The following is a 27,359-nucleotide window of genomic DNA, read 5'->3' as shown; positions in this document are numbered from 1 at the left end:
ATGGACGCTTTTGCAGAGCTGATGACACAATGTTGTTTGGAGCAAACTGTTTTAAAAACCTCAACGCTGTGGTTATTAATGACATTCATTCAACTCTTGAAATAATTTTTTCACTCGTATTTTGTAAGTTCAGCAAGGATGCGTTAAATTGATCAAAAGTGACCGTGAAGACATTTATAATGTTTAAAAAAAAATTAATTTCAAATAAATGCTGTTCTTTTGAACTTTCTATTCATCAAGGAATCATAGGAAAAAAAGTAGCACTGTTTCCACAAAAATATTAAACAAATTAGACATCAGAATGATTTCTGACGAATCATGTGACACTGAAGACTGGAGGAATGATGCTGAGAATTCAGCTTTGCCATCACAAGAATAAATTACATTTTCAAATGTATTAACATGGAAAAAGGTTACTTTAAATTGCATATATACAATATTACTGTTTTACTGTACTTTTTGAATAAATCCAGTGTGAATTGTTCAAATAAAAGCACCCTTGGTGAACATAAGAGACTCAAAATAAAAATAAAAATTACAGACCTTAACCGTAGTGTAATTTGCATTGAAAAAAATGTATTATTGTAAGTTTTTCACTCCAAGTCAATAATATACACTACCAGTCCAAAGTTTTTGAACACTAAGATTTTCTAACAAAGTCTCTTCTGCTCACCAAGCCTGCATTTATTTGATCCAAAGTACAGCAAAACAGTACAATTCTGAAATATTTTTACTATTTAAAATAACATTTTAAAATATATTCAATTACTACAGCTATTTATTACTGTGATTTCAAATCAGATATTTAGCATCATTACTCAATTCACACAATCCTTCAGAAATCGTTTTAATGTTTTGATTTCCTGTTAAAAAACGTTCATTATTATTATTGTGTTGAAAACAATGTTTTCAGGTTTCTTTGATGAATAGAAAGTTCAGAAGAACAGCATTTATCTGAAATAGAAATCATTTTTGATCAATTCAAAGCTTCCTTGCTAAATAAAAGTATTAATTTCTATCATTTCTTTCCCCAAAATATAAATTATACTGACTCCAAGCTTTTAAATGTTGTAGTGTATAATGTTACAAAAGCTTTTTATTTCAGATAAATGCTGATCTAAATACTGAACTACTCAAGTTTTAAATATTGATAATGATAATAATAAATGTTTCTTAAACAGAAAATCACCATTTTAGAATAATTTCTGAAGGATAATGTGACACTGAAGACTGGAGTAATGATGCTGAAAATTCAGCTTTGAAAATTTTTAAAATATATTAAAATAGAAAACCATTATTTTAAACAGTAAAATTATATTATAAAATATTATAAAATAAAAATAAATGCAGGCTTGGGGAGCAGAAGAAACTTCTTAAAAAAACATTCAAAATCTTACTGTACAAAAACTTTTGAACTAGTCTTGTAATTTGCAGTGAAAGATAGTTTTTCCACTGGTGGTATTTTTGTGTATATCATCTAATCCAGTTTCAAATCTCAGTTTGAAATATGGAACTAAACATTCATCGTTTTCCATTTAATGTTTTATGTTTGTTGTTTGGTTGTACTGCCTTTAAAGCAGATTCTAAGTTTTCCTTTCGTGTCGAGTGTGGCGGTGAAGCGTGTGTCACACTCACTGAGTCCTGTGCTGAATCATTTACAACCATCAGATCTCTTCTGTTTACTCTCTCTCTCTCTCCGTCTGTGTGTGTCTGTGTGTCTGTGTGTGTCTGTGTGTGTCTGTGTGTGTCTGTGTGTGTCTGTGTGTGTGTCTGTGTGTCTGTCGGACATGCAGCCAGATGAGCCGATCTGATCTGTACGGGCAGGGCCAGCAAACACTCTCTGTAATCACAAACTGCCTCCTCCCTTGTTTGTGGCACACACACACACACACACACACACACACACACACACACACACACACACACACACACACACACACACACACACACACACTTAAATTCCATCACAGCTTCACAGCGGCTCTCCGGCTCTCAAAGATAAAGCTCAGCTCCTCCGCTCGCAAAACAACAGACGTGCAATCAGCCCAGGCATCAAAGCGCCGCTCTTGTTTTAACATACCACAACTCTGCATCATGTACGCTCTCATTCAGACTCCCTATCCTGAAGATTTATTACTCTGGTTGCAAAGTCTAGTCCTATTGCTGGGCAACAGTACCCGTCTAGGCCTCTGTGTGGCGCTGTGTTCTTAGCTTTTTGTTGACAGCCAGTTGCAAATGAAGGACCTTATTTCACTCCATTGGCAGAGAGAGGAAACATACTTAGGCCTGAATCATGCCACTACTTTTTGTGTCTTGATATGAATCTAATCCAGCAAAAGGGCTGAAGTTACTCTGTAATTTGTCCTGAATTTTATGAATGGCCTACTCTTAAAAGCAAACAGCAATGCTTCCTCTCCGACTTATGCCTTAAAGAGAAATGTTTTGTTATGGACTTTTATTGGTCGTCTTTGACCAGATTTTTCACATTTATTTATTTATTAATTTAGTATGAATATCATTCGTTATTATTATTTTTTTTAAATCTTGTGTTAAAAAATAATATCTATATCTATCTATCTATCTATATATATATATATGTATATGTGTGTGTGTGTGTGTGTGTATGTGTATGTATAAACAAGAAATAATTATATAAAAATCTAAATATAGAAGTAAATCTGTATGTGTACTTAAAGCTCTGAATATATATAGAAGTAAATCTGAATATAGACTTATAGGTCTGAGTATACAAATGTAAATCTGAAAATATAGTTATAAGTCTGAATAAATAAATATAAATCTGAATATATACTTATAATTTTGAATATATTGAAGTTAATCTGAATATATACTTAAGTGAAAATATACTTATTTACTTGTATATTTTTGGTTTTGTATAATTCTATATATTCATAATTTACATTTATATATTCAGATTTTTAATTATTTTTAATATAATTATACTGTTTGGCACCTCATAATATATGTATGTATGTATGTGTGTGTGTGTGTGTGTGTGTGTACAAATATAATAATAAAATGTAATATATATAAATATATATAAACATTTATAATGTAGTAAAATGTGTTTTTTAATATTTTGTATATCTTTTTTACTTTTTTATTGTTTGCAAACTTCTAGTAAACTACTTTTTTGTCATTTTAAACGTTTGTACTTTATATAGTCATATATATTTATTATTTATTATATATTATATAGTCATAGTTATAGACTTATAACTATATATTCAGATTTACTTCTATAAATTTACAATTTACATTTATATATTCAGATCTAATTCTATATATTTACAATTTACATTTATATATTCAGAATTATAACTATATATTCAGATTTACGTTTATATGTTCAGACTTATAACAATATATATATAATTATTTCCTGTTTGGCATCTTATAATATATATATAAGATATACAAAATATTTAAAAATACATTTTACTACATATATAACTACTACTATATATATATATATATATATATATATATATATATATATATATATATATATATATATAACAAGCAGTTTTTTATTGTTTGCATGTGTGTGTGTGTATATATATACACACACAGAAACAATAAAAAACTGCTTGTTTGTGCCATTTTAAGCGGTTGTACTTTATATATACATATTTGTTGTTTGTTCCATTTTACTGGACATTTTTATGCTTAATTTTAATCTTAAATATAATTTTCTAAGAACATCTCTTCCTTTTTTTCAGTTTCTACTTTCAGCATTGTCTTGTCCCTGGCACAGCGATTGTAAACATCTCATTGAGACTGTGTTGTTGTTTGGCCTGGGTGGCCTGGTATGTTTTTTTTTTGTTTGTTTGTCTCGCTCTCATGCGAAAACTTTTTGAGTGGGCTGGTGTGTCTTTATCAGGCAGATTGAGCCATGATGATGTGCTGCCCTTTCCCACTGTGAGGAAATGTGATTTTGACACTTCTCATGACCCGAGACCCTGCACTGTCCCACAGTGAAATTTTCTCTGTACCATGATGCACTGCAGCATTCCTCCTCTTGCTGTCAAATATGATTGTTTGAAATATTAATTTAGAATTATATATTGTATATATTTTATCCCATTAAGATGTGTTTTAGAAGCTTTGGTGGTTGAGTACTTTTACATGGACTATACTTTTTTCTTTTTTTAAAGTGTAACTTTAACCCAAACCACAAATTGCACTGAGGAAATGAAAGCACTGATATGTTTCTGTTTGCACAGTATAATTTTATGGTAAGCAAATAAATGGATTATATTGCCTATTTTGTGGCTGAAGCAGCTGTTGGATATGCATGTTTTTGCCATATTGTCAAATCAAGACTAGTGATGATGGAATGTCTGGTTTGTAATTTCTTATTGTAGATTCTTTGATATTATTTAACGCAGACTCCTTTCAGGCTTCTACCAGTTAAAACCTTTGGTTTGTAATTTTGGTTGTAATTATGAACTTTGGCAGTTCTGCTGGGTTGATGTTGTGGTTGGATACTAGATATTTTAATTACATTAATGAGTTTGAAAATAGTGCTTGGTTTAGGCAGGGTAAGATTTCCATTTAATGTGCATTTGGAAATGCATTAGACGTTTTACTATATAAATCTAAATATTTATTGAAGGAAACCTCATTTGTCAGTGCTGTTTAACACGTCCATGGCACAGACACAAGAAACAGGAAATTCTCCTACGTTTCCTTTTCATTCAGCTGCTGCGACACTGGAATTGCACTGCTATTTTTTTTTTTTTTTTTTGGACCTTGTATAATTTGATTTATATTACATTTTTATTTAATTTATACAGTGTCAGTCAAAAGTTTTTGAACAGTAAGATTTTGAGTGTTTTTGAAGAAGTCTATTCTGTCACCAAGCCTGCGTTTATATGATCCAAAATACAGCAAAAGCAGTAATATTGTGAAATATGTTTACTATTCGAAATAATAAAATAATATTTTTTAAAATGTAATTTATTCCTGTAATCAAAGCTAAATTTTAAGCATCATTACTCAGTCGTTAGTGTCACATGATTCTTCAGAAATCATTCTAATATGCTGATTTGCTGTTTAAGAAACATTTTTTATTATTATTATCAATTTTTAAAACAGTTGTACATTTTTTTCTGAATTCTTTGATGAATAGAAATATCCAAAGTTTAGCATTTATCTGAAATAAAAAGCTTTTGTAACATTACCATACCATTAAAAAAAACTTGGAGGCAGTATACTTTTTTTTTTTTTTTTTTGGGAAAGAAATGATAGAAATGAATACTTTTATATATTTAAATGATGATAAAGACATTTATAATGTTACAAAAGACTTGTACTTAAGATAAATGCTGTTCTTCTGAACTTTCTATTTACCAAAGAAACCTGAAAAAATCTACTCAGCTGTTTTCAACATAATAATAATAATAATAATAAATGTTTTTTTGAGCAGCAATCCAGAATATTAGAATGATTTCTGAAGGATCATGCGACTGGAGTAATGATGCTAAAAATTCAGATTTGAAATCATAGGAATAAATTGTATTTTAAAATCCATTTAAATTGAAAACAGTTATTTACATTTTTTTTTTCTGTTTTTGCTGTACTTTATATCAAGTAAATGCAGGCTTGGTAAGCAGAAAAGACTTCTTTAAAAGAACACTAAAAAATCTTACTGTCCAAAAGCGTTTGACTGGTAGTATATATTTTTTAAATGTTAACAATTATTCTAATTATTTAATTATCATTTTTATTTTATTAATATTGCATAGATGTATTCACATTTTCAAGTATGAGCAGCACTAAATCTAATAATTTACGAATCCACCATTATAAACCCTTATTCGTCAGTCTCTAATTTAAATATTGGTGGTGACGTGTGTCCTTCAGTGTCTACAGCTGTTACGGCGCTATCAACCAGCGACTTGATTGACGTCCTGCTGCTTTGAATTGAACTTATTCACTAAAACATTTCTTTCTTCCCCCCTCTGACAGACCAGCATAGGGTTTCATTTAGACATGTCTGAAATGACACTGCAGCGTTCATGACTGGGAGGAGAGAATACGGTTCCCACTTACCCATAAGTAAATTGACATGATCAGATTACGTGCTCCTGATCAGAGCCACATGCCGAGGTGCATTGATTGAGTCTGCGGATGCCTTCCTGTTCATCTTCTCATGCACCGTTTGCAAAGTCTGCTCGTCTGAGGTGAAACATCCTCACACACACACATACACACACACACACACACACACACACTAACAAACAAACTCACATATGGTTTCAGTAAGGCTGTTATCTGAGCCACAGAAGAGTGTAGATTCCCACTGTCACCAAGGTGCTCCTCTGATGAGCTGTAAATGCTGACATGTTGTAAACTATTGGATCTGATTTCAGACAGCCTCATAGCGAGACGTTCGGATGTAGTTTGGTTAATAAATTACATGCTTGAATGCTTTCGCATTTTCTTTGATAAATACGTGTGTTGCTGTTAGACAGCAGTGAATAATTTCGGTCATGATGTAATGGCTTGTAATCATATGGCAACGTCCCATTTTCTAATGCAGTTTGAAGTCTTACGGTGAAAACGCTTGTGCGGCACGACGTTTGGTAATAGCAGGAAGTTTCATATAATGTTTCTGCTCATTAAAGCGGATGCCGTACAACCCAAAAACTTTGCGAGAGAAAAAAAGCTCCGCTGTCACTTTAAAAGCACTCTCATTCACTGGCGGTTGGGGAAAAGACTGGCAGTTGGCCATTTTCACATAGGCTGGCTTGACCCCGCTGCAAGCCTGAAAATAGCAGCGAGCAGATACTGTAAAAGCAGAGGCAACCAGAAATGGCTTTTCCACCGATGTCTGATTTCTTCTGAAAACAGTAAATCTTGTGAAGTTTATTTTCTTTGCAGCATCTGTGTTTTATAATGGTTCTTTTAATTTGTTTTCACTTTGTCCACCGGGATTGCTTTTATCCGGCACTTTCTGGCCTCTCCTTTTACTTACTTTCCCTTTTCCCCCCCTTTCCACTTGTAGTACTCCTCCTTTGAAAGTGTGTATTTTAATAATGATAGCTCTGGGAATTGGCACAGGCAGACTTGACATGACAGCGCCTTCCCCTGAGTGCGGCGGTACCGCCATTGTTCCTTTTCCTCTCCACTCATCCCTCTTTTTTTTCTTTTTCTTTTTTTTTTAACCCTCCTGCTCCCCTCCCGTCCTAATCCCTACCTCCTGTGAACTACGCTCTTACAGGAGCACGTCTGGGAAACCTGGACGAGCGCGAAAGACATGAATGGGTGAAACAGAATATATCAAAGTATTCCCAAACTGGGAGAGTGCAACTATTTTCTGGGAATTCAAGTCTTCCGCAGATGCTCCTAAAGCTTGGTGATTTCTCAACGGTTGACACTTTGGAACGTCCTGCGATATTCTGTCCCCGGGAACGTTATTCGCCTTGGCGGTGGTTGAGGTTGCGCTTTTTAATTCACTTCGGTGGTGATGGGGTGGTGTTTGCGTACCGATGTTGTTTTTTGCAGGTTTATGTGTGCAAATGAAGCAAATAACGAATGGAAAGCGTCAGCTTAGATGGATCGCTTGTGTTCATTGCTTTATCAGATGCAAATAGAACAGCTTGGGGGAGAAAAACAAGATATCAGTGACAGGGCGACCAGGTCTGTGCCATTAGAAGAAAATGCAAATGGAGCGGAGTGAGCTCGAACAGAAGGGTCAGGTGACAGAGGGTGACCCGGCCGGCCTCTTGGAGTTAGGCCTGCGACGGCTGTGGATTTGCATTGATGGATCTTCTTTCCATTGGCTTGTCATGTATCACTGCGCAGGCCATCACACATGAGTCATTAATCAAATGACGGCTCCATAAGCAGTATCGTTTTGACTGGCCAGGCGCCTTGCCTCGCTCGGACGTGCCATTCTTGAGGGTTTCGGCCAAGCCTGCCACACTCGGGTTGACGTCATGCGGCGGCTGAGTTTCACATCATCCCATGCGAGGCGTCTGCTTCTGGAGGGCTTAAGCTCTGCCGCCGTGACGGCGTTTGCGTGCGTGTCCGCGGGCGAGTCGGGTTTTGATTTAGTGGGGGTTAAAAAGTGCGCCGAGGCTGAGTGTGTCCTTCTTGGAAAGATGCTAAATTCATTAAGATTTTTCTTCCTCTACTCCTCGTCTTTGTCCATCAGAAGCACCATTATGGGTTTTCAGGCTGCTTCCTGTTCAAATTCCTTTTCTTTTCTGCTGCTCTTGCACACAAAAGGTGGCTGCGCTTGGGGTGTAGTGGTTTTGAAATGTTAAGGGCCCTTGAGATCCGGGCCCTGTGTGGAATGGCGCAGGGGTTTGTGTAATGTCTCCAGCCAAAGCAGGCCTTTATCGAGGGCCATGAGGCCTAAATGGCCTCTCTTTGGTTAAGCACAAAGACAGCGTTTCTGGGTATTAGACAGACACAGAGAGGCTGGCTAATGATCTAAAACCCCTCCAACACTGTGGCACGGCCGCTCTCAGCGCTTTTGCCCTCAGATAATCATTATTTTGTGTCTCAGGTATTTCTCCGACCCCCTGAATACCCTCTTCCTGGCCATATTACAATTGGAGCAAGGAAAATGTTCGCTGAGATTATTGGGCTGGTCTGAAATATTGTACGTTGAAAGGGAAAAAATAATGGAGTTAAAAAAACAAAAAGCAGCACTTCAACTTTGCGTGGAATATTTGTGCAGCGAACATCTTGTACTATATTGTTTTTCTTTTTTTAAAAGTGCTCGGAAGCATGGATCAACTTGATGCCTGTAGTAGTTGGAATAAAAAGAAACGCATAAAAACAAATGAAAAGTGGATAATTAAAGGGAGAACTGTGGAAACCTTGAATCTTGTGTGTTTGTTTCCCTGAGAGGATATGCTATGTTATGAATAAATTGTGTGTGTTTTAGCATTCAGCATATTTTTTTTATACTACATATCAATACAGACTTAAAGGGTTAGTTCACCCAAACATTTAAATTCACCCACTAGGTGTATATGACTTGTGTCTGCGTTCACCTTCGTCACTTTTGAGTGGCTATGCGCATCGTCGACATTGTACGTCATCTGCCCGTAGCTGTGTACGACCAGTTGCCGCAAGCTAGATTAAAGTGTTATTACGTTTAAATATTGATATTTTTCTTACAAAAAGCATCAATTCACTAGAAGAGGCCTTTATTCACCCCTTGGAGCCATGTGAGGCACTTTTTATTATGGATGGATGCACTTTATTGGACTTGTTTTGGACTGATGAAGAGAAACACCCACCCATGCAATTCTAAAGCTTGGAAAAATGCCAGCATAATTTTTAATATAACTCAGATTATATTTGACTGAAAGAATGAAGTCATATACAGCTAGAATGCCTGGAGGGTGAGTAAATAATAGGCTAATTTCATTTTGGGGGTAAACTAACCGTTTAATTATAGGCTGTTGATTTAATGTTTTTAAAAGTCGTTGCTTATGCTTACTGAGGCTGCATTTGTTTTGTCAAAAATGACGGAAAAACAGGAATATTATGAAATATTATTATATTAAAGCATTGTTTAAAATGTAATTTATTCTTGTAATGGCAAAGCTGAATTTTCAGCAGCCATTACTCCAGTCTTCAGTGTCAGATGATTACAGAAATCATTCTAATATGCTGATTTGGTGCTCAAGAAACTTTTTTTTTATTATTGTCAATGTAAAAAAAGGAGATTTTGATGTATTGAACGTTTAAAATCTCATGTAAGATGTATAAACGCGTTTACTCTTATTTTAGTAATTTAATGCGTCTTTGCTAAGTAAAAGTGTTAAAGGGATAGTTCACCCAAATATGTACATTTTATCATCATTTACTCACCCTCATGTCATTGCAAACATGTACTACTTTCTTTCTTATGTTGAGCACAAAAAGTTGTTGGTCCCCATTCACTGTAATAGTAGGGAAAGAAATACTATGGAAGTCAGTGGGAATCATCAACTGTTTGATTACCAGCATTTTAAAAATATCTTCTATGTTCAACATAAGAAAGAAACTCATACAAGTTTGGAACGACAGGGTTCCTTGAACTTAAAAAAATATGTGACCTACAGAATTTGAATTTTTAATACAAACTCACAATCTTAATTTTTTCCCTATTCTTTCACAGCCAAACTCACCAGCCAAGAATCCTATAACAACTTCACCAACAACAACATGGGTAACCCACGCCTGTCTCCATTACCCAGTTTGACGGTCGTACTTCCACTGGCTCAGATCAAGCAGCCGATGACATTGGGCACCATCACCAAGCGCACTGGGTGGGTTTCTCCACACTATTTAGCACTAAAGGCATTGGTTTAACCTTTTAATGATTTATTAATATTAATTTTAGATTAACAAGTGAATTCCAACTGAAGTGCAAGACAAATCATTAACTCTCACGTTTCTACTTAACTATGAAAATGAAATTCTGCCTGGATAAGTAGTCTGCTACTTATTTGACCTACTGGTAGGCTTTTGGTCATTTTGCCATTTGGTGTGTTGTCACTTCAATCCAAGAAGAGGTCTTAATGGAAATTACAAGATACTTAATACCGGTAATTTTTTAAGACATCTGACATCTGTTAGACAGTTTATAAATGACAACTTTACACAATTACCTTTTGCTGCAGACCAGGCGAGACCATGAATGCGCCAGCCATTGCGGGCGATAGTATTTCTCATTTGCGAGAACTGTGTCGTGATTTGAAACATGGCATGAGTTTGCATGAACTCTTGACTCGTGCTGAAGCACTTAAGTGTCATCAAACCGTCATTTGCCAGATGATTGCCTGAATTTACACAAACATGCAAACCTGCGTTCTCCCGCATATGGATCTTTGCTGTAGTCGGTTGTTAGTTCCTAAGCCAGATGTATTACAATCACTGGACGTAGCATGCGGTCGCTCTCCATGTAACATGAACATGCCGGTAAAGACTGGTTGCCATATCAATGACTGCAGTGTGCATTTACATACTGACTAAACATAATTATGACTTATTCCAATTGTTTATTTTTATTTAAATGCAAAGTTTGAATGGGAAATTCGCTAACGAAACAGTGGCACGTCGGGTCAACTTTAAATAGGCAGATTTATACAAGGCCCTGCAGCTCATTGTCATGCAGAACACTTTGCGTTGAGGTTGTTTTAGCTCTCGCTCATCTAGTTTGGATTTGAAGAGTTGTCAAGGGTGCATCAGTTTGAAGCTTGAATAATTCAGCCCAGCATTTGGTTTAGTTTCTGGCTTCGGAGACCTTATGTGCTCCCACTGCCTAGTTTCTACAGACATGATGAGTCCAAAGCTGTACATTGTGACAGAGTAGACGTCGCTGTTCTCAAGTCCGGTCCCATCCCTTATCTTTCTCTCCTTAGCTGAGGCTAGCATATGTGGCGGCAGACAAGAGACGTCCTATGTTGTGCTGAACTGTGTTGTGTGTCTATGTATATGTCAGTCAGTCAGCTGTTTCCCCGCACCTACCTGTCTCTGCTCATATTCTCTTTGCCCATCAACATGCCCAAAAAACTCTACCCTCAGATGTTCAGCACTCAGAGCTGTGGCTGGGGAATGGCAGAGGACCTGGCCACCACATGGGAGATCGTCCTCTTTACAGACAGTGTCTCTGTAATAATGCAACTGGACGTTTGGCGTCATGGCTGAATCAAACAGGCTGGTGCGAGAGGAAAGCTGGTTGAAACCATTTTTGCCCTAACTGTGGTATTAGGCATTAACACAACATTGATTTGAGTGCCTTTTAGTGGAAATGGTGTAACTTCCAAAGCAGTTTTGATTTTGGTTTCCCAATTCAATTTGATTCCCATTTTAATTTTATTGGTCATTTTATATTTCATTTCAGCTTTATTTCAGTTAACATAATTTTTTTTTTAAATAACATTTTCTCAAATGTGCCTTCAGAATGCAAAATCACACAATCGTACTCAAGTAGAACATTTTCGAGTTTGCCTTGATTGTTGTTTTAAGTTTACATTGCTGATCATGTTTGATTTTTTTTTTCTTTTTTACTTTTGTGTTCTCGCAATTGTGAGATTACATTAAAGTCTGAATTGTGAGTTCTGAGAAATTAAGTCAGCATTGCATGATATAAACTTGAAATTGCAAGTTATAAAGTCAGAATTGTGAGACAAACAATTTTATACGACTTTGTTTCTCAGAATTGCGACTTTATTTCTCAGAAATGTTTATATCTCACAATTCTGACTTTATAACATGCAATTGCGTGTTTATAAGAGTTATAAAAGTCAGAATTGCGAGTTTGTATCATGCAGTTGCAAGAAAAAAAAGTCAGAATTGTGAGATTACAAAGTCACGGTTTCCTCACCACCTTTTATTTTTTATTTAGTGGTGTAAAAGCTTCCGCAGAATGGGGCTAAGACACAACAAATTCAAATGTGCCAACTAATAACTGTTTCAATCCAGACTTTTAGATAATTTATTCCAGCATAGTTCAGTAATAACATTCATGTAATACTTCTACTGAAAATTCTTGCCTTAAGAAGTGTCTGGGTCCTCTTGGGTGAGACAGCAGTGTGAGTCTTGCACTGTGTTAAAGTACTGTGCCATTACAGAAGCTGTGTCACTGTGTGACCTTCTTTTTCTGCGAACCACTTCAGCTGTTCTCCTGATTTCAGCTGTCAAATCAGCCGGCGCAATGAGTTCTGATATCAGCCCTGATGACTTCATCTCCCCTTTTCTGTGTGTCTGATAAATGATGAGTAACCTTTCTTCTGAGTAACCTCCTTTTGTTCCTCCTCCAGAGTCACTTCATCAGCCAGCTTAGTACCATTTTTAGCCCATGTTTACTTGAATATTGATAGTTAGACTGGAGTGATGGTGCTAAAAGGATGTAAACCCCATCGATGCTAGTGGTGTTTTGGTCATGACTGAATAAGCTCTGTGTTGGTGTCCTTAAATACTGACTATAACAGGAAATAACATTATAGTGTGGGCTTTGAAGAAGCATATTTTAAGGAAAACATAAAAGATATTCTTTCTTGCAGTGGTGTGTGGTGGATTTCAAAAATGAGGCGGCAGAAAAAAATGTATGTGTCAAAATGCCCTTTTTTTGCAAGTATCCTCGTAAACACAGTAATTTAAGTCTTAAGTGAAATCAAACAGCTGAGAAAGAAAACACATGTGTAACAGTATATTGGATCCGGGCAGCTCTTAAAGTGAAACAAGTCTAATATTCCTGCTGTTTGTCATTAATGTTAATCAAACAACAGGAGAGAGAAAATCTCTCACTGCTCTTGTATCACTTTTGTAACTGTAATATGATGAAATATATATTTAATTTGCACAGTGCAGAATATTTAGTTTTAATGCAATTGATTACCTTATACAATGTTTGTAGCATTTTTTTATTTATTTGCTCTACTGTAGGTTTTTGTCCTATTGCTTGTAATTAGTTTCATGGGCTAGTATTAGTTTTTTGATATTGCCACTGGTGACAAGATTTATGAAATTTCTGTGGTATAAATTTATTTTTTATTTCATAAAGACCGTATTTAAAGCAAGAACAACTATATTGTGATATATTGTCGCTTTAATATAAAATTACTTATATTGTGACATAAGATTTAGGTCATATCGTCCACCCCTAGTTTCATGTTGTCTTGCTTTCGGATGCTTAATGTTTGGGAATGCATTTACATATAATTCTGACAAGTCATTTTGATGACAGGTATTTCAAAATTATTAAAATTACATTTGAGACTGTGTGCGATGACTGATTAGTTCAGTTGTCTGATCATATCTGTTGTGGCAAAGTCACATGACTCTTGATGCCAATTTATTCTGGAAATGTGTTTCCATCATGCAAAAGTTTGGGAATCCCTTGCAGAATCAGAAAATGTGAAAAATTGTAACAAAATAAGAGAGACAAAATGCATGTTATTTTTTATTTAGTACTGTCCTGAGTAAGATATTTTACATAAAAGACGTTTACATATAGTCCACAAGACACAAAAATTGCTGAAATTATTAAAATAACCCCCTTTAAAAGTTACTGTGTATGGTTACCTGGATGATCTACGACTGTTTTTTTTTTTTGTGATGGTTTTTCATGAGTCCCTTGTTTGTTATGAACAGTTAAACTGAGTACTGTTCTTCAGAAAAATCCAGGTCCTGCAGATTCTTCAGTTTTCCAGTATCTTTTGCATATTTGAACCCTTTGCAGCAGTGACTGTATGATTTTGAGATCTATCTTTTCACACTGAGGACCATTGAGGGACTTTTTGAATTTAAAGATCAAGGTAAATTGTCTTTCGGGAAATATGCAAGTATCTGCTGTTGCTTCCGAAGAGCAGTACTAAATGGAAAAAAATTATATTTCAACAAAATAAGAATTATTTAAACATCATCATCCTGTTCAAAAGTTTTCAACCCCTGGCTCTTAATGGATCGTGTTTCCTTCTGGAGCATCAGTGAATGTTTGAACCTTTTTTTTGTGAAAAGATGAATCTCAAAATCATACAGTCACTGCTGGAAAGGGTTCAAATATGCAAAAGATGCTGGAAAACTTAAGAATCTGCAGACCTGACAGATTTTTCTGAAAAACCGTGCTCAGTTTAACTATTCAGAACAAACAAGGGACTCATATACAACCATCACAAAAAAAAAAAAAAAAAAAAAAAAAAAAAAACAGACGTAACCACACACAGTATTAAGAACGAAGGGTTCCCAAACTTTTGAAGGGGGTTATTTTAATAATTTCAGCAATTTTTTTGTCTTGTGGACTATATGTAAACATCTTTTATGTAAAATATCTTACTCAGGACAGTACCAAATAAAAAATAACATGCATTTTGTATGCTCCCTCATATATTGTTAAAATTATTCACATTTTCAAAGATTCTGCAAGGGGTTCCCAAATTTTCACATACCACTGTCGGTGGACGGAAACATAGCTGTATCCTCATTTGTCACTGTTTTCTCAAAATGCCTCTGCTTTCTTGCCTCTTTCTCACGCCTCTTTCTAGATCTGTAGATCTCAACATTTTAAGAAAAAAAGGTTCCACTTTACATTAAGTGGCTTTAACTACTATGTACTTACATTTAAAATTAATAATGTGGTACAATGTACTTATTGTGTACATACATGCTTTTACATTGTACTTATCTTAAAAAAAAAAAAATATATATATATATGTAATTACATTTGTAATTAATTTCTGTAATTACCACTGTTGACCCATCCCTTACACCCTAACCCACCCTGAAACCTACTCATACCACCAAACCTGCCCCTAACCTTACCCATATCCCACCTTAATAGAAGCAAAAGTGTTTTGCAATGCAATATGACCACATTAAGTACATTGTACTTATTTTTATATGCAATAATCGTTAAGGCCACCTAATATAAAGTGGGACTGAAAAAAAAAAAAAAGCTAGAGACCAACAAATTTGAACAAACAGATTTAAAATCTTTGATTCACTGGGTTGAACTGCCCACCGCGAACTGATGGTGTTCTTTCTTATCAAACAGAGTGTGAATGTGTGTGTTGCGGGATGGCTTGATTTGACCTCACAAATGTGATAGGCTTAGTTTAATACGTGAATTGAGCTGCTTTTGGGCCATTGTCTCATAGTGCCGTAATGACCGCACAAATAGCTTAAAAAGCTCTGGTGCTACCCTGCCATTTTAATGCCTATGAATGTGCAGCGTTAAGCTCACAAAAAGCAGAGAGATATACGTGTGAAAGATTATTCTCCTGAAGTGGGGTTGTTGCCCTCGACGCCCACTGGCTGCCATCATGTGACTTCTTGCTTCCCTATTTTCCTGTAAACATTTCTCAGGAATAAAGACTCTCATAGCACTCTACGGATTTGGATGAAATCTGCTTTCTCACTGCTTTTTATCTTATTGTTATGGTTTACGGTGAGATCTGATCTTATTAGAAGTGTGTGAGCATGTCATGTGATAGATAGTCCAGTGTTGTCCTACTTATTTCAATGCAAATGTGTCCTTTTTATAGACATTTTATATCTCACAAACACCAAACCGATCATCAGTGCTGCTAAACAAACCCAGGTTTAACATGTTTCCATTTCCATGGAAACGCATTCATTTAGCAGTGGCGTCCATCCATTTTCACAGCTGGATATTTGTTATGTCCATTCAGCTGAAGTGTCTCACTCGAGGGTTGTACTGTGCCACTTGAGACGCAACTAAGCAACCTGCCGGTTTGATTGTTTAGCTCTGGCCGCGAGTATCGTAAGCCCTGTGTGCGAATATGATTCATTCATTATTCAGAATGTCAAACACAATAGCAATTAGAAGTTAAACTTAGCCTGACCATCACTCATCTCTCTCGCCACGATTTGTTTGATCTAGGGGAAAAACTTCACGATAGCCGTTTGCCAGTGAGAGATTCGGCATCTGCGTAAAACTGTAAGGTTTTGTTTCACAGACAGTGATTCACCCCTACTGAATAGTAAACTCATCCAAAGGGCCGCAGAGTGTACGACTTCTTCTGCCAGAGTTGGATTTCATGTCCTTTTTATTGCTTTTGGGAAACACTATTGGCTGTAAAATGTTTACGGTCATCTATTGCTCTGGCTGTAGATCAGGGATCCACTTCTCCTTACTAACCCTTCAGCATAAAACAGCATCTTCCACAGCATCTTACTTCAATTAAACCACTATTGAACTTGTATTGAACTGTCAGACTGGAAGAAACTGACCTCATGTCTTCTATGTCCCTCTTAAATGCCACCAATGGAGTTTACTTTAGACGTTAGATGAGAATTGAGTTATCTTCTAGTAGTAAAAATATGTTAAAACCCACAATTTGTATGGCTTTTTTATCTTCTGTATCATTAAACGGTAAACTGTTTGCCCAGTCAAATCAATAATAATGCTTTTCCATCTATCTCTGTGTATCTGTCCCTTCATGAAGACCCTACCTCTTTGGGGCTGGATGTTTTTCCATTAAAACTCCATGGTGAGTTTTTCCAATTCACTCCCAGCATGCTTTGTCCTCGCTTCAGCAAAACGACTGCGTTCATTCCATCTTTCCATTCGTTTCCAAGATTTTTTTCTTCCCCGTCTTTAGTTTATTCTAGCACGCTGTGGGGAGAACCGAAGGATGTGCTTTTTATTGTTCCTTTTTTGTTCTGTTTCTGTATGTGGATTTGCTGTTTGGCTTTTGTATTTTTTTGTAATTGCTAACCTGTTTTAATTGACAATGTTGCCTGTTGAAAAGTACTGCACAGAAGGGCCACTGTGAGAGGAACGTTAGTGAATTATAATATTTTGTTGGTCATAAGCATGTCTAAGACATCAGCTTGGCATTTAAGCTAAGTTAGTCAGTGTCAGTGAATTCATGGGAGAGAGAGAAAAGACTTTTTGTTTGAGAGTTCATCGCAAAATATTGTGTTTTGCTACGTTAGAAAACATCAGAGCTCTGTTTGTCAGTCCATCCTGTGGTTTAAACGAACCTTCCCTTCAAAGTGATCGTTCCTTTCCTGCTTCGTTTTTCCCAAACAGACGACAGAGGTTGTTTATTCAAATATGCTTTTGTGTTCACATTCATATTGTTGTCGTTATGATTTTATTGACTGGTGACATTTGGAATAAGGGTGAAAAAATGATTGGTGCACCGCTCACCGCTCTGGCCGATGGTTGAGTCAGATGTGTGCAATGCGGTTGCAGTCATTCATCTTTTTCACCCTTTAATTTGATGTGACAATTTTATTTGGACAATGTATAATCATTGGCTTGAGTGTATATGGAGAAAAACAGAGGTTTTTATTAAAAAGTTGCTTCACCTTCAAAAGGGAGGGGTGTGATTATTTTTGACGCAATGCTTAATTTGGCTGCACTTATAAAGGTAAGAACTTAAGCGGGAAAATCTTTGTGTATATATACAGCTTCAAAGATTAAATCTCAGTGAAATGGACTTCTCTGCATCCCTCACCCCCTCCCAAATATGAATCACATGTGCTGCTGTCCTTCTTCTGGCTTGGGTTTCGGCTTTTGTTGTGGTATGCTCACATACGTTTTAATTAGATCTTTTTCCTCCGCTGCTGTACTGTGATCTCAGAGGACGTATGTGTTTCAAAGCCTTATCATTAACGTGATAAATCTTAATATTCCCCATAGCTTCCTCTTGACTGGGCTAGGCACATTAATGCGGGACACAACTGGAGCTCCGCATTTCATCGGAAACGTATGATTGATTTAGATGTTGTATTAAATGTTAATTCGTTTTTCCTTTTAGAGAAGTGAACAGTGTGCTTAATATCACATGGAAGTATTAAGGGAATCATCAAGTGTTCCAAAACAAAAACACTCCCACGCAGGAAAAAGATGGAAAAGTGAAGCTCAAATACAAGTGGCGGAACATAAGATGGTATTATAAACAGCTCAGGAGACGTATGAATTAAAGTAAATTATATTTAATTAAAGGAGTAGTTCACTTCCAGAGCAAAAATGACAGATAATATACTCACCACCTTGTCATCCAAGATGTTCATGTCTTTTTATATTCAGTCGCAAAGAAATTGTTTTTTGAGGAAAACATTTCAGGGCTTCTCTCCATATAATGGACTTCTGCGGTGCCCCCGAGATTGAACTTTCAAAATGCAGTTTAAATGCAGCTTCAAATGGCTCTAAATGATCCCAGGCGAGGAAGAAGGGTCTTATCTAGTGCATCAATCAGTTATTTTCTGAAAAATGTTACTATTTATATACTGTTTTAACCTCAACCGCTCGTCTTGTGTAGCTCTGTGTGAACTTATTAGGGTATGTCGAACTCCCATCTCATTTTCTCTTCCAACTTCAAAATCGTCATACATCGCTGCAGAAGTTCCGACCCAGTGTTTACAAGGTGAACATGCAAAGAAGGTCAAACGCTCTTTACCAAAAAATGCAAAACAGCGATGTAGGGTGATTTTGAACTTGGAGGAGAAAATGAGATTTTCGACATACCCTAACTGTCAAGAACCGGAATACACAGGGTTCACGCAGAGTTAGACAAGACAAGCGCTTGAGGTTAAAAAGTATATAAATTGTAATTTTTTTATAAAATAACTAAACATTTTGCGAGATAAGACCCTTCTTCCTCGGCTGGGATTGTTTAGAGCCCTCTGAAGCTGCATTTAAACTGCATTTTTGGAAGGTCATGCAATAGAAGGCCATTATATGGAGAGAAATCCTAAAATGTTTTCCTTAAAAAACATAATTTCTTTAGAATTGAAGAAAGAAAGACATGAACATCTTGGATGACAAGGGGCTGAGTACATTATCTGTAATTTTTTGTTCCTGAAGTGAATCAGTATGCTTTTTCAGATTCCTGTAAATTTTCTACATTTTCAAATAGTCATTCATAAGATGTGTTGCAAAGTTTTCAGGTGTTTTAGATTATACAATGCTAAAAAATCATGTATTTTTACTTCCTGAACTGACTGTTAGGCTCTGTTTTCAATAAAACCAAGAGATCCAGTGTAGGTTTTGATTGATGTAGCTTATGAAAACTTTAATATTTTCCCCCTGCTTTTATTTTTGAATGCGTCCTCCACTCAGAACGAAGAAGTACAACCATCGCAAACCTCAAAACCTGGCGGCTTGTAAATACCGTAGACAGCTGCACTCACACCTGGGGAATGCATATTTTCCGGCATCTCTCTAAGGAAAAGCGAAATCATGCCGAATCAGGCACCTTCCTCAACGATATCCCAATGAGCTGGAACGCTGGAAATGGAGGGGAAAAGTTTCTGTTTCTCTTTTAACGTTTGATGCCGGCCTCCCAAATGGCTACCGCAGTGCGTGTGGACCGTGGCTGCGTGCCCGAGCCGTGTCCGAGGAAAAGCTGCTGCGAGATAATAAATGTGACGTTGAGAGAAACGTCTGCGTTCTGCACGACCCTTTCGTGAGCGCTGTAACACAGGCCCCGCTGGCTGATGTACGCCGACCATATGGTCAGCTTGTCACGGCAAGTCCCCTGATAAGTTCAAATGAGATCCGTGCTCCTTCTTGTCGTTTAAAGCTCGCCACTGCATTTGTTTGAAAACAAATGGGGGGCCGCCTTCCCCCCTGATGGCGCCTCGTCTGTGACCGGGACTGTAATGTGGCCGGGCTTTGATGGTGGACATCACAGATTGAATTATGCCCTTGAGGAAAAGCTATTAGCTCACGTCAAGAGTCCTCATATGTTAAATTAAAAGTGGAAATGACATGCAAGGAGTCTTTTCAGTGAATTAGTTAGAGAGGGGGAGAGAGAGAGAAAAAAACACTCTCAAAGCAGCAGGGGAAATGCCAATAGGGGGAAGACGAAATTGGCTTCTGTTTAGTAACGTCTGTCTTCCCTTCTCCTCCATCTCACTAAATATGTTTATGTTTCATAATTTATTGATTTTCGGATACATTTTTGTGTAAGCCGCTCCCCAAGCCAATATTTATTTAGAATAATCCGTTCGCTCAAATGGCCCGCTGAATCACTGCAGCTTGAGTCATCCTAGCCACTTTAAGTGAGACCCAGAGGAAAAGAGTGATTTCAAATACAGACAAACCAACTCCAGCGGTCGCTTCAAGGAAATTCAGATGCAATGCAAGTGTAAAGTGCACTCAAATAAAAACATGTTGACCAAATCATCTGCTGACCAAAGCCTCTTCAAAGTTACGCTCAGCTTTTAACTCCGACTGGCTCTTTGCAGTGTCTCGTCATCATCACTGGCGTGACATTATATACCTTCTACAGAATGTTTCCAGTTTTATTATGCAAAGCACTTAGAAATGGATATAATTTCCTCTCAGCTTTGCGGCGGACAGTGTCAGCCTGTGATTTCAGAGGAATAAATGTTTAGTCACACTGAGCTGGGTTTGGTTTTGTTATTAAGAACATCTGCGTGCCCATCCTTTACAGTTTTCCTTCAAGAATGTGCATCAGCTCCTCCAAACCTGAAAAGGCCAACTCTTCACCTGCATCCCAGACTGGAAAACTGCTAAGCTCATTCGCTTTCCTCGCTGCCTTGAACTCGGCAGTGGGGCAGGAAGGATTTAAATGCTTTTTTTGAGCTGCGCTCAGTGTTTTTCTCTACGGTCAGTGATGGTCAGGGCAAAGGAAGCAGCATTTTTAAAGATGTGAGGTTATCGAAATGTCTGCTGTCTTCTCTCCCCATTATCCCACTTGGGATTCCTGGTTTTATTAGAGGGATAGAAAGGAAACCGTGGCGGCTGAGCGTGTTTGTTTAGTACCGTGTCCCCTGTTCTAACACTGACAGACAGCAAGAACGATATACTGACAAATCGCTCGTATCTCCCCATCAGCGGCTCGCACCGCTCAGATATTTAGTTATTCGCTTCACCTCCGTCCAACACCAATAAACACATGCCAATATCTCGCCCTGCTTTTCTTTACTTTGTCTTTTTTGTCTTTAGTCCTTCCCGACCAGCAATCCTCGCCTGGTGTCGGCTAAACAAAGATGTCAACATCACTCCTCATCCTGAGAGTAATTTACGACTTGATGACAGTTTTAAGGGAAGTGACAGAGTGAGAGTGCAGCTCAGCAACAGGTCACTCAACACCTATTAGTGTAATGCAAGGCTGGAAGAGACCCGGTTCAAACACTGGACAATTCATCCACATTAACTCTCAGGCCAGACTCCACGGCCTACAACAATTTCATTACAATCGGCAGTTTTGTTTTGCAGTTATCTTCTCTTTTAGTGCGTAATGACTAGGGCTTTCAATCGATTACACATGTGAATTGAATTAATTACATGATATGCTGATGAATTTATCAAATTCGTAGCAATTAATCATGTATATCAGGGGTTTGCAAACTAAAAGGTGGCGTCTTGGGTCTATGGAACATTTCTGGGATTAAATATTAACTTTGAATAGTATTATACAACTAAATTAAATTAAATTGAAGATGTTCTTCAGGTTTATACACTAACATTACAGATATTTATTTCTGGACAATATATTAGTCATTTGATTTGGCTCAGAAGTATTTGATTGATACAATTTGTAGTGGGGCTGCCCTCTAATAGTCGAATAACCTAAGAGGCTTGGTCGACCAAAATTTTTAGTCGCTTAGTCACAGAAAAAAAAGGAAGTGGCGAAGTCACGCTGTCCGTGACAGACATGTCGTTAACGGCTTGTCTGTGTGGTAATATAGTACATCTGGCAGGACATCCAAACGTGTGCAAGCTGACCAGTAGCATGTTCACTGCATGACAGATGAAGACGCTGGTGCGGTCACCTAAAATACTCCATCATTTTTGATCATATAGATAAAAGTTATACATCTTTCGAATCTGTAAAGACTATGTTTGACTATATTTGTGTGCACTCAGAATAACAACGAAAAGTTGCGCTTTTGTAAAATATTGAAAGCAAACAGGATGCTTTTTCTGCCATCTCTGTGAACTTAAGCACATCTAAAAACTAAAAACCCAGTGTATACTTGCCGCACAGACATGAAAAAAATATCTTTAGAGAAAGAGATATGTCTACTTTCAAATGAACCATTTCAAAAGTAAAACAAATAATATTCTCAGATTATGCAATCCAAAAAGTAAAAACTGTTATATTGTGAAATATTATTACAATGTAAAATAATTTTCTGTTTAATACATTTTACTGTTTAATAATACTGAAAAGATGCAACAAAGTATTGCTTCAGCAATCAGTATGTTGTTTATTTTCTTGCTGTTTTTCATCATCTTACGCATTGAGTACTCCATATTTAGGATGCCGTGTCAAGTACTTAATCCGTTCTGTTGCTCTTCTAGTTGTTTTTAAATACACAAATGTGTTCTGTGTGAATGACACATTTTGTGGCATAAGTGTGGTTTGAGATGCATTGCTTATAGTATCAACAGAGGATTCTCTCACTGCGGACAAGCAATTGTTCTGATGTTTTTTTTTTTTTATACATATACGGTAAAACCAAAATTTATTTAGACACCTTCAACATTTCTCACATTATCACAGTTTATTCACTATAGTTTAGAAAATGATAATGAAATATGTCAGATAACTTTGATAGAAAGATATGTAATGGATTATAATCAATAAAAAATTCAGTCAGCTGTTAGTATGACAATATTTACACATCTATCCATACTTCGTTATCCAATTACCAAACAATGCTTAATTAAGTTCGGTCTGTGGTGTAAAAAGCAAAAATAAAGCAAAAAATACATGGTCAGGTCAAAGTGTCTATAATTTATGGTCCCAAATTTTTATAAGATTTACTGGTAGTCCACTGTATGATGAAATTTTAGGTATAATATGTCAGAGTTTACTTTTTGTTATCCTCACTTACATAAATGATCAAAATTTACATCTGGTGTCTGAATCATTTTTGGTTTGACTGAATATCTCATCTATTTAATGTGTTAGATTGAAACTCTTAATAATTTGTTGTTTTGGCTCCCATTCCCATCCATTTGTGTGTATTTGAGTGTGTATTTCTGCATGGCTGATGGTATATGACATGTGGTTCTGTGTGAAACGGCCAATACTCTGCTTTTATAGAGTCTGTTGTATGTTTGAGATATCAAGGGTGGGTTTTTACAGTGCGGGAGTCGCACAATGACACCACATGGCTTCTGTTCTAGGATGAATTCCACATGCGAGTCCTTATCTCTCAGCTCATGACCCTTTTTCTCCTTGGCTTTTTCAAAATTCTTCCTGACGTAAAGAATAATTCAATAGGCCCTAATAATTTTTCTCAAATGCCAAGACTAAAACGAGGCCTTCCAAAGGAGCTTAAAAGCTTCCATTTGAAACAGCCTTATAAGCAAATGACAGCCATTATGTGGTATCTGTACAGACTCCTGGAGTGTATATGTTGAGCTTTAACAACAACATTATATCCACTGAGCAGAAATATAAAAGATCAGCGGTTTTCTGGTTTTGACAACTGTGGTGAAATTGTGATTGCCAAATAAAACTTAAAGTGGGTATTTAGCCCAATACAAATGAAGTGAAATTAGAATCCTGTATATATAAACATGATGTAAACAGTGTCTTTCAGATTACACTTAAACGTCTTAAAAACACGGAAAGTTGGAGTGAAATAATAAGCCAAGTATTGTTTTTTTTTTCTTGCATGAATTATGAATGTGTGATGTATTATATTTATTGTTTACAAGCCCAGTATTTTGTTTGTGGTTGTGCAATTTTTGTTCGAAACTCTTAAGCGGTTTTTATTCATATGCAGGAAATTTTGTCTTGATTCTTTACATCCCAACTGTGTCTCTTTTCTTGTCAGTAATGTGGCTTTAATTTTCCTGTTTTACTCTGGATGCCAGTCACCAAAAGCAGTCTTTCTTTCTTTCTTTCTTGCTTTCTTTCTGTCTTTCTTTCTTTCTTTCTTTCTTTCTTTCTTTCTTTCTTTCTTTCTTTCTTTCTTTCTTTCTCACTCTCTATATTCTTATTCTCATTTGCTTTTTTTGTTTTGTAGTAAATCAAAGCCACCTCCCCAGATCTCTCCCAGCAAGTCCACCGGTGGGGAGTTCTGCGTGGCTGCAGTCTTCGCCTCTTCCCGCTCTTGGTTCATCACCAACCCCAACATAAAAAGAGAGAAAGGTCTGACATAACTTACAACCATATACATAAATATATGTGACCCTGGACCACAAAACCAGTCATAAGGTTAAATTTTACAAAACTGAGATTTATATATCATTTGAAAGCTCAATAAATAAGCTTTCTATCGATGTATGGTTTGTTGATAGGACAATATTTGACCGAGATACATCTATTTGAATATCAGGAATCTGAGGGTGCAAAAAAATCAAAATACTGAGAAAATCACCTTTAAAGTTGTCCAAATTAGGTTCTTAACAATGCATTTTACAAAACTAAAATTACATTTTGATATATTTGCAGTAGGAATTTTACAAAAAATCTTCATGGAACATGATCTTTACTTAATTTCCTAATGATTTTTGGCATAAAAAAAAAAATCTAAAATTTTAACCCATGCAATGTATTTTTGGCTATTGCTACAAATATACCCCAGCGACTTAAGACTGGTTTTGTGGTCCAGGGTCACATATATGGGACCCTGGACCACAAAACCAGTCTTAAGTAGCATGGGTATATTTGTAGCAATAGCCAAAAATACATTGTATGGGTCAAAATTATGCCAAAAATCATTAGGATATAGAGTGAAGATCATATAAAGAAAATATTTAGTAAATTTCCTGCCGTAAATATCTCAAAACCTAATTTTTGATTAGTAATATGCATTGCTAAAAAATGCATGTAGACAACTTTATTTCGGTTTTAATTTTGCACCTTCAGATTCCAGATTTTCAAATAGTTGTATTAAAGGAACCGTATGTAGGATTGTGGCCAAAACTGGTACTGCAATCACTTTCAAAATACTGTAGAACGGGGTTTCCCCTCCTGCTCACCCCCTGACTCGAGGTTGCCAGCTAAGCTGCAGGAGTAGGCTGCTACAAGAAGCTTCCAATGGCAAGTGACGAGTCCTACACAGAAATTTGTTTTTCTTCTGTTAATTATGTTTATGCTTCACAAGAGATGTTTTGCGAAGTAATTATCTATCGCAAAAATTTACAGATGGCGATTAGCCAAATATTTCGTAAAGATGTACTGTAATACCACATTTCAGTCGGAACATAGATTGTTTTCATACCCTGCTAGTGGTGCGATATAAAGCTTTTTATGAACGCATTTAGGACTGCCGATCGTGGGAAATCCACTGTGTACGGAAGCAAAGTTAGCCAAACATAGATGAATCTTACCTGTCCAGGAGAAAATTACCAACGATGGCGTCTATCTTCAAATTCTTCTCCGTTTTCAGCCGTCTCCATCTTTCAAAGGCATGTACAAATCCTTGTTTTATTTCCGACTTTGTCACGACGTATTTCGGATTCATAACGAGATCTTTTAGGTTTCATAACGTTATACATGTTTTATCCGACACGTTCGTATAGCTAGCTGCAGCTCTAACACAGATGGCAACCCGTCTCACGAAACTCTACTGACTTTGTGATTGGTCGATAGCTGGAGGGCGGAGCCTCAGACCAAAACACAAAATGACAACAATAACATCAGTTGAGGGCTGCAACTCTCACTTTTAAATGACAATATCCTGGCCAGACCACTGTTGTCAGTGATAGAAGTATTTGAAATAAACATGATTTCTTAATGTCTAGTGACATGTCAGGGCCATTTTATAATTAACTGACATAAATTTCTTACATACGGTTCCTTTAATAGTTGTCCTTATTTATTCAGCTTTCAGATGATGTATAAATATCAGTTTAAAAAAAATTGACCCTTATGACCCTTTTTTGGTCCAGGGTCACATTCTGTGTATGTATACATGCACACACAAAAAAGTATTTTCTGCTCGTCACGGCTGTGTTTATTTGATTAAAAATACAGAAACAAAAAATAATATTGTGAAATATTAGTATAATATTGTACAAAACTGTTTTTTGGAAACAGTTGTGCTGCTTAATATTTTTTTGGAACCTGAAATATATTTTTCAGGATTCTTTGAATAAAATGTTACAAAGAACAAATTTCTTTGAAAGAAATTAATATGTTAATAATATTAATTCAGCGAGGATGTGTTAAATTGATAAAAAGTGATTGTAAAGACTATTTTGAATAAATGCTGTTATTTTCAACTTTTTATTCTATTTTTTACTATCAATATACACTACCGTTCAAAGTTTGAACGTTTTTTTTCTTTCTTTGTTTGTTTGAAAGAAATTAATACTTTTATTCAGCAAGGATGTGTTCAGTTGATAAAAAGTGATAGTAAAGACTTATATTGTTAGAAAAGATTTCTATTTTGAATAAATGCTGTTATTTTTTAACTTTTTATTCCTTAAAGAACAATACTATTTCTGGTTTTGTGGTCTAGGGTCACAGACTGTATGTACATATACACAAAAAAGTATTTTCTGTTCGTCACAGTTGTTTATTTGATTAAAAATACAGAAAAACAGCAATATCGTGAAAGATTATTGCAATTTAAATGAGTGGTTATCTATTTTAATATACTTTAAGATAGAATTTATTCCTGTGATGCAAAGCTGAATTTTCAGCATCATTACTCCAGTCTTCAGTGTCACATGATTTATTATCAGTTTTGGAAACAGTTCTGCTGCTTAATATTTTTTTTTGGAACCTGTGATGCTATTTTCAGGATTATTTGATGATTAAAACATTAAAAAGAACATCATTATTTAAAATACAAATCTTTTTCTCTCTTTCTTTGAAAAAAATGTATACTTTTATTCAGCAAGAATGTGTTAAATTAATAAAAAGTGACAGTAAATACTCACATTGTTAGAAAATATTTCTATTTTGAAT

The 27,359-nt window shown here is 36.1% G+C and overlaps 1 protein-coding gene across 1 annotated transcript in view; it reads left to right on the top strand.

The window, feature by feature from the left end:
* The window catches only part of bcas3 (BCAS3 microtubule associated cell migration factor), a 181,664-nt gene that overhangs the window by 87,269 nt on the left and 67,036 nt on the right, over positions 1 to 27,359 (top strand). The window contains exons 16-18 of the mRNA XM_073817326.1: positions 10,151 to 10,301; positions 16,944 to 16,988; positions 24,466 to 24,590. Of these exons, the coding sequence (XP_073673427.1) occupies positions 10,151 to 10,301; positions 16,944 to 16,988; positions 24,466 to 24,590 (321 nt within the window). The remainder of the gene's footprint in view (positions 1 to 10,150; positions 10,302 to 16,943; positions 16,989 to 24,465; positions 24,591 to 27,359) is intronic.

Source organism: Garra rufa, chromosome 14 (assembly GCF_049309525.1).
Source record: "Garra rufa chromosome 14, GarRuf1.0, whole genome shotgun sequence".
Taxonomy (NCBI): Eukaryota; Metazoa; Chordata; class Actinopteri; order Cypriniformes; family Cyprinidae; genus Garra; species Garra rufa.
Note: the sequence above shows the minus strand (reverse complement) of the source record. Positions and strands in the feature narration are given on the sequence as shown.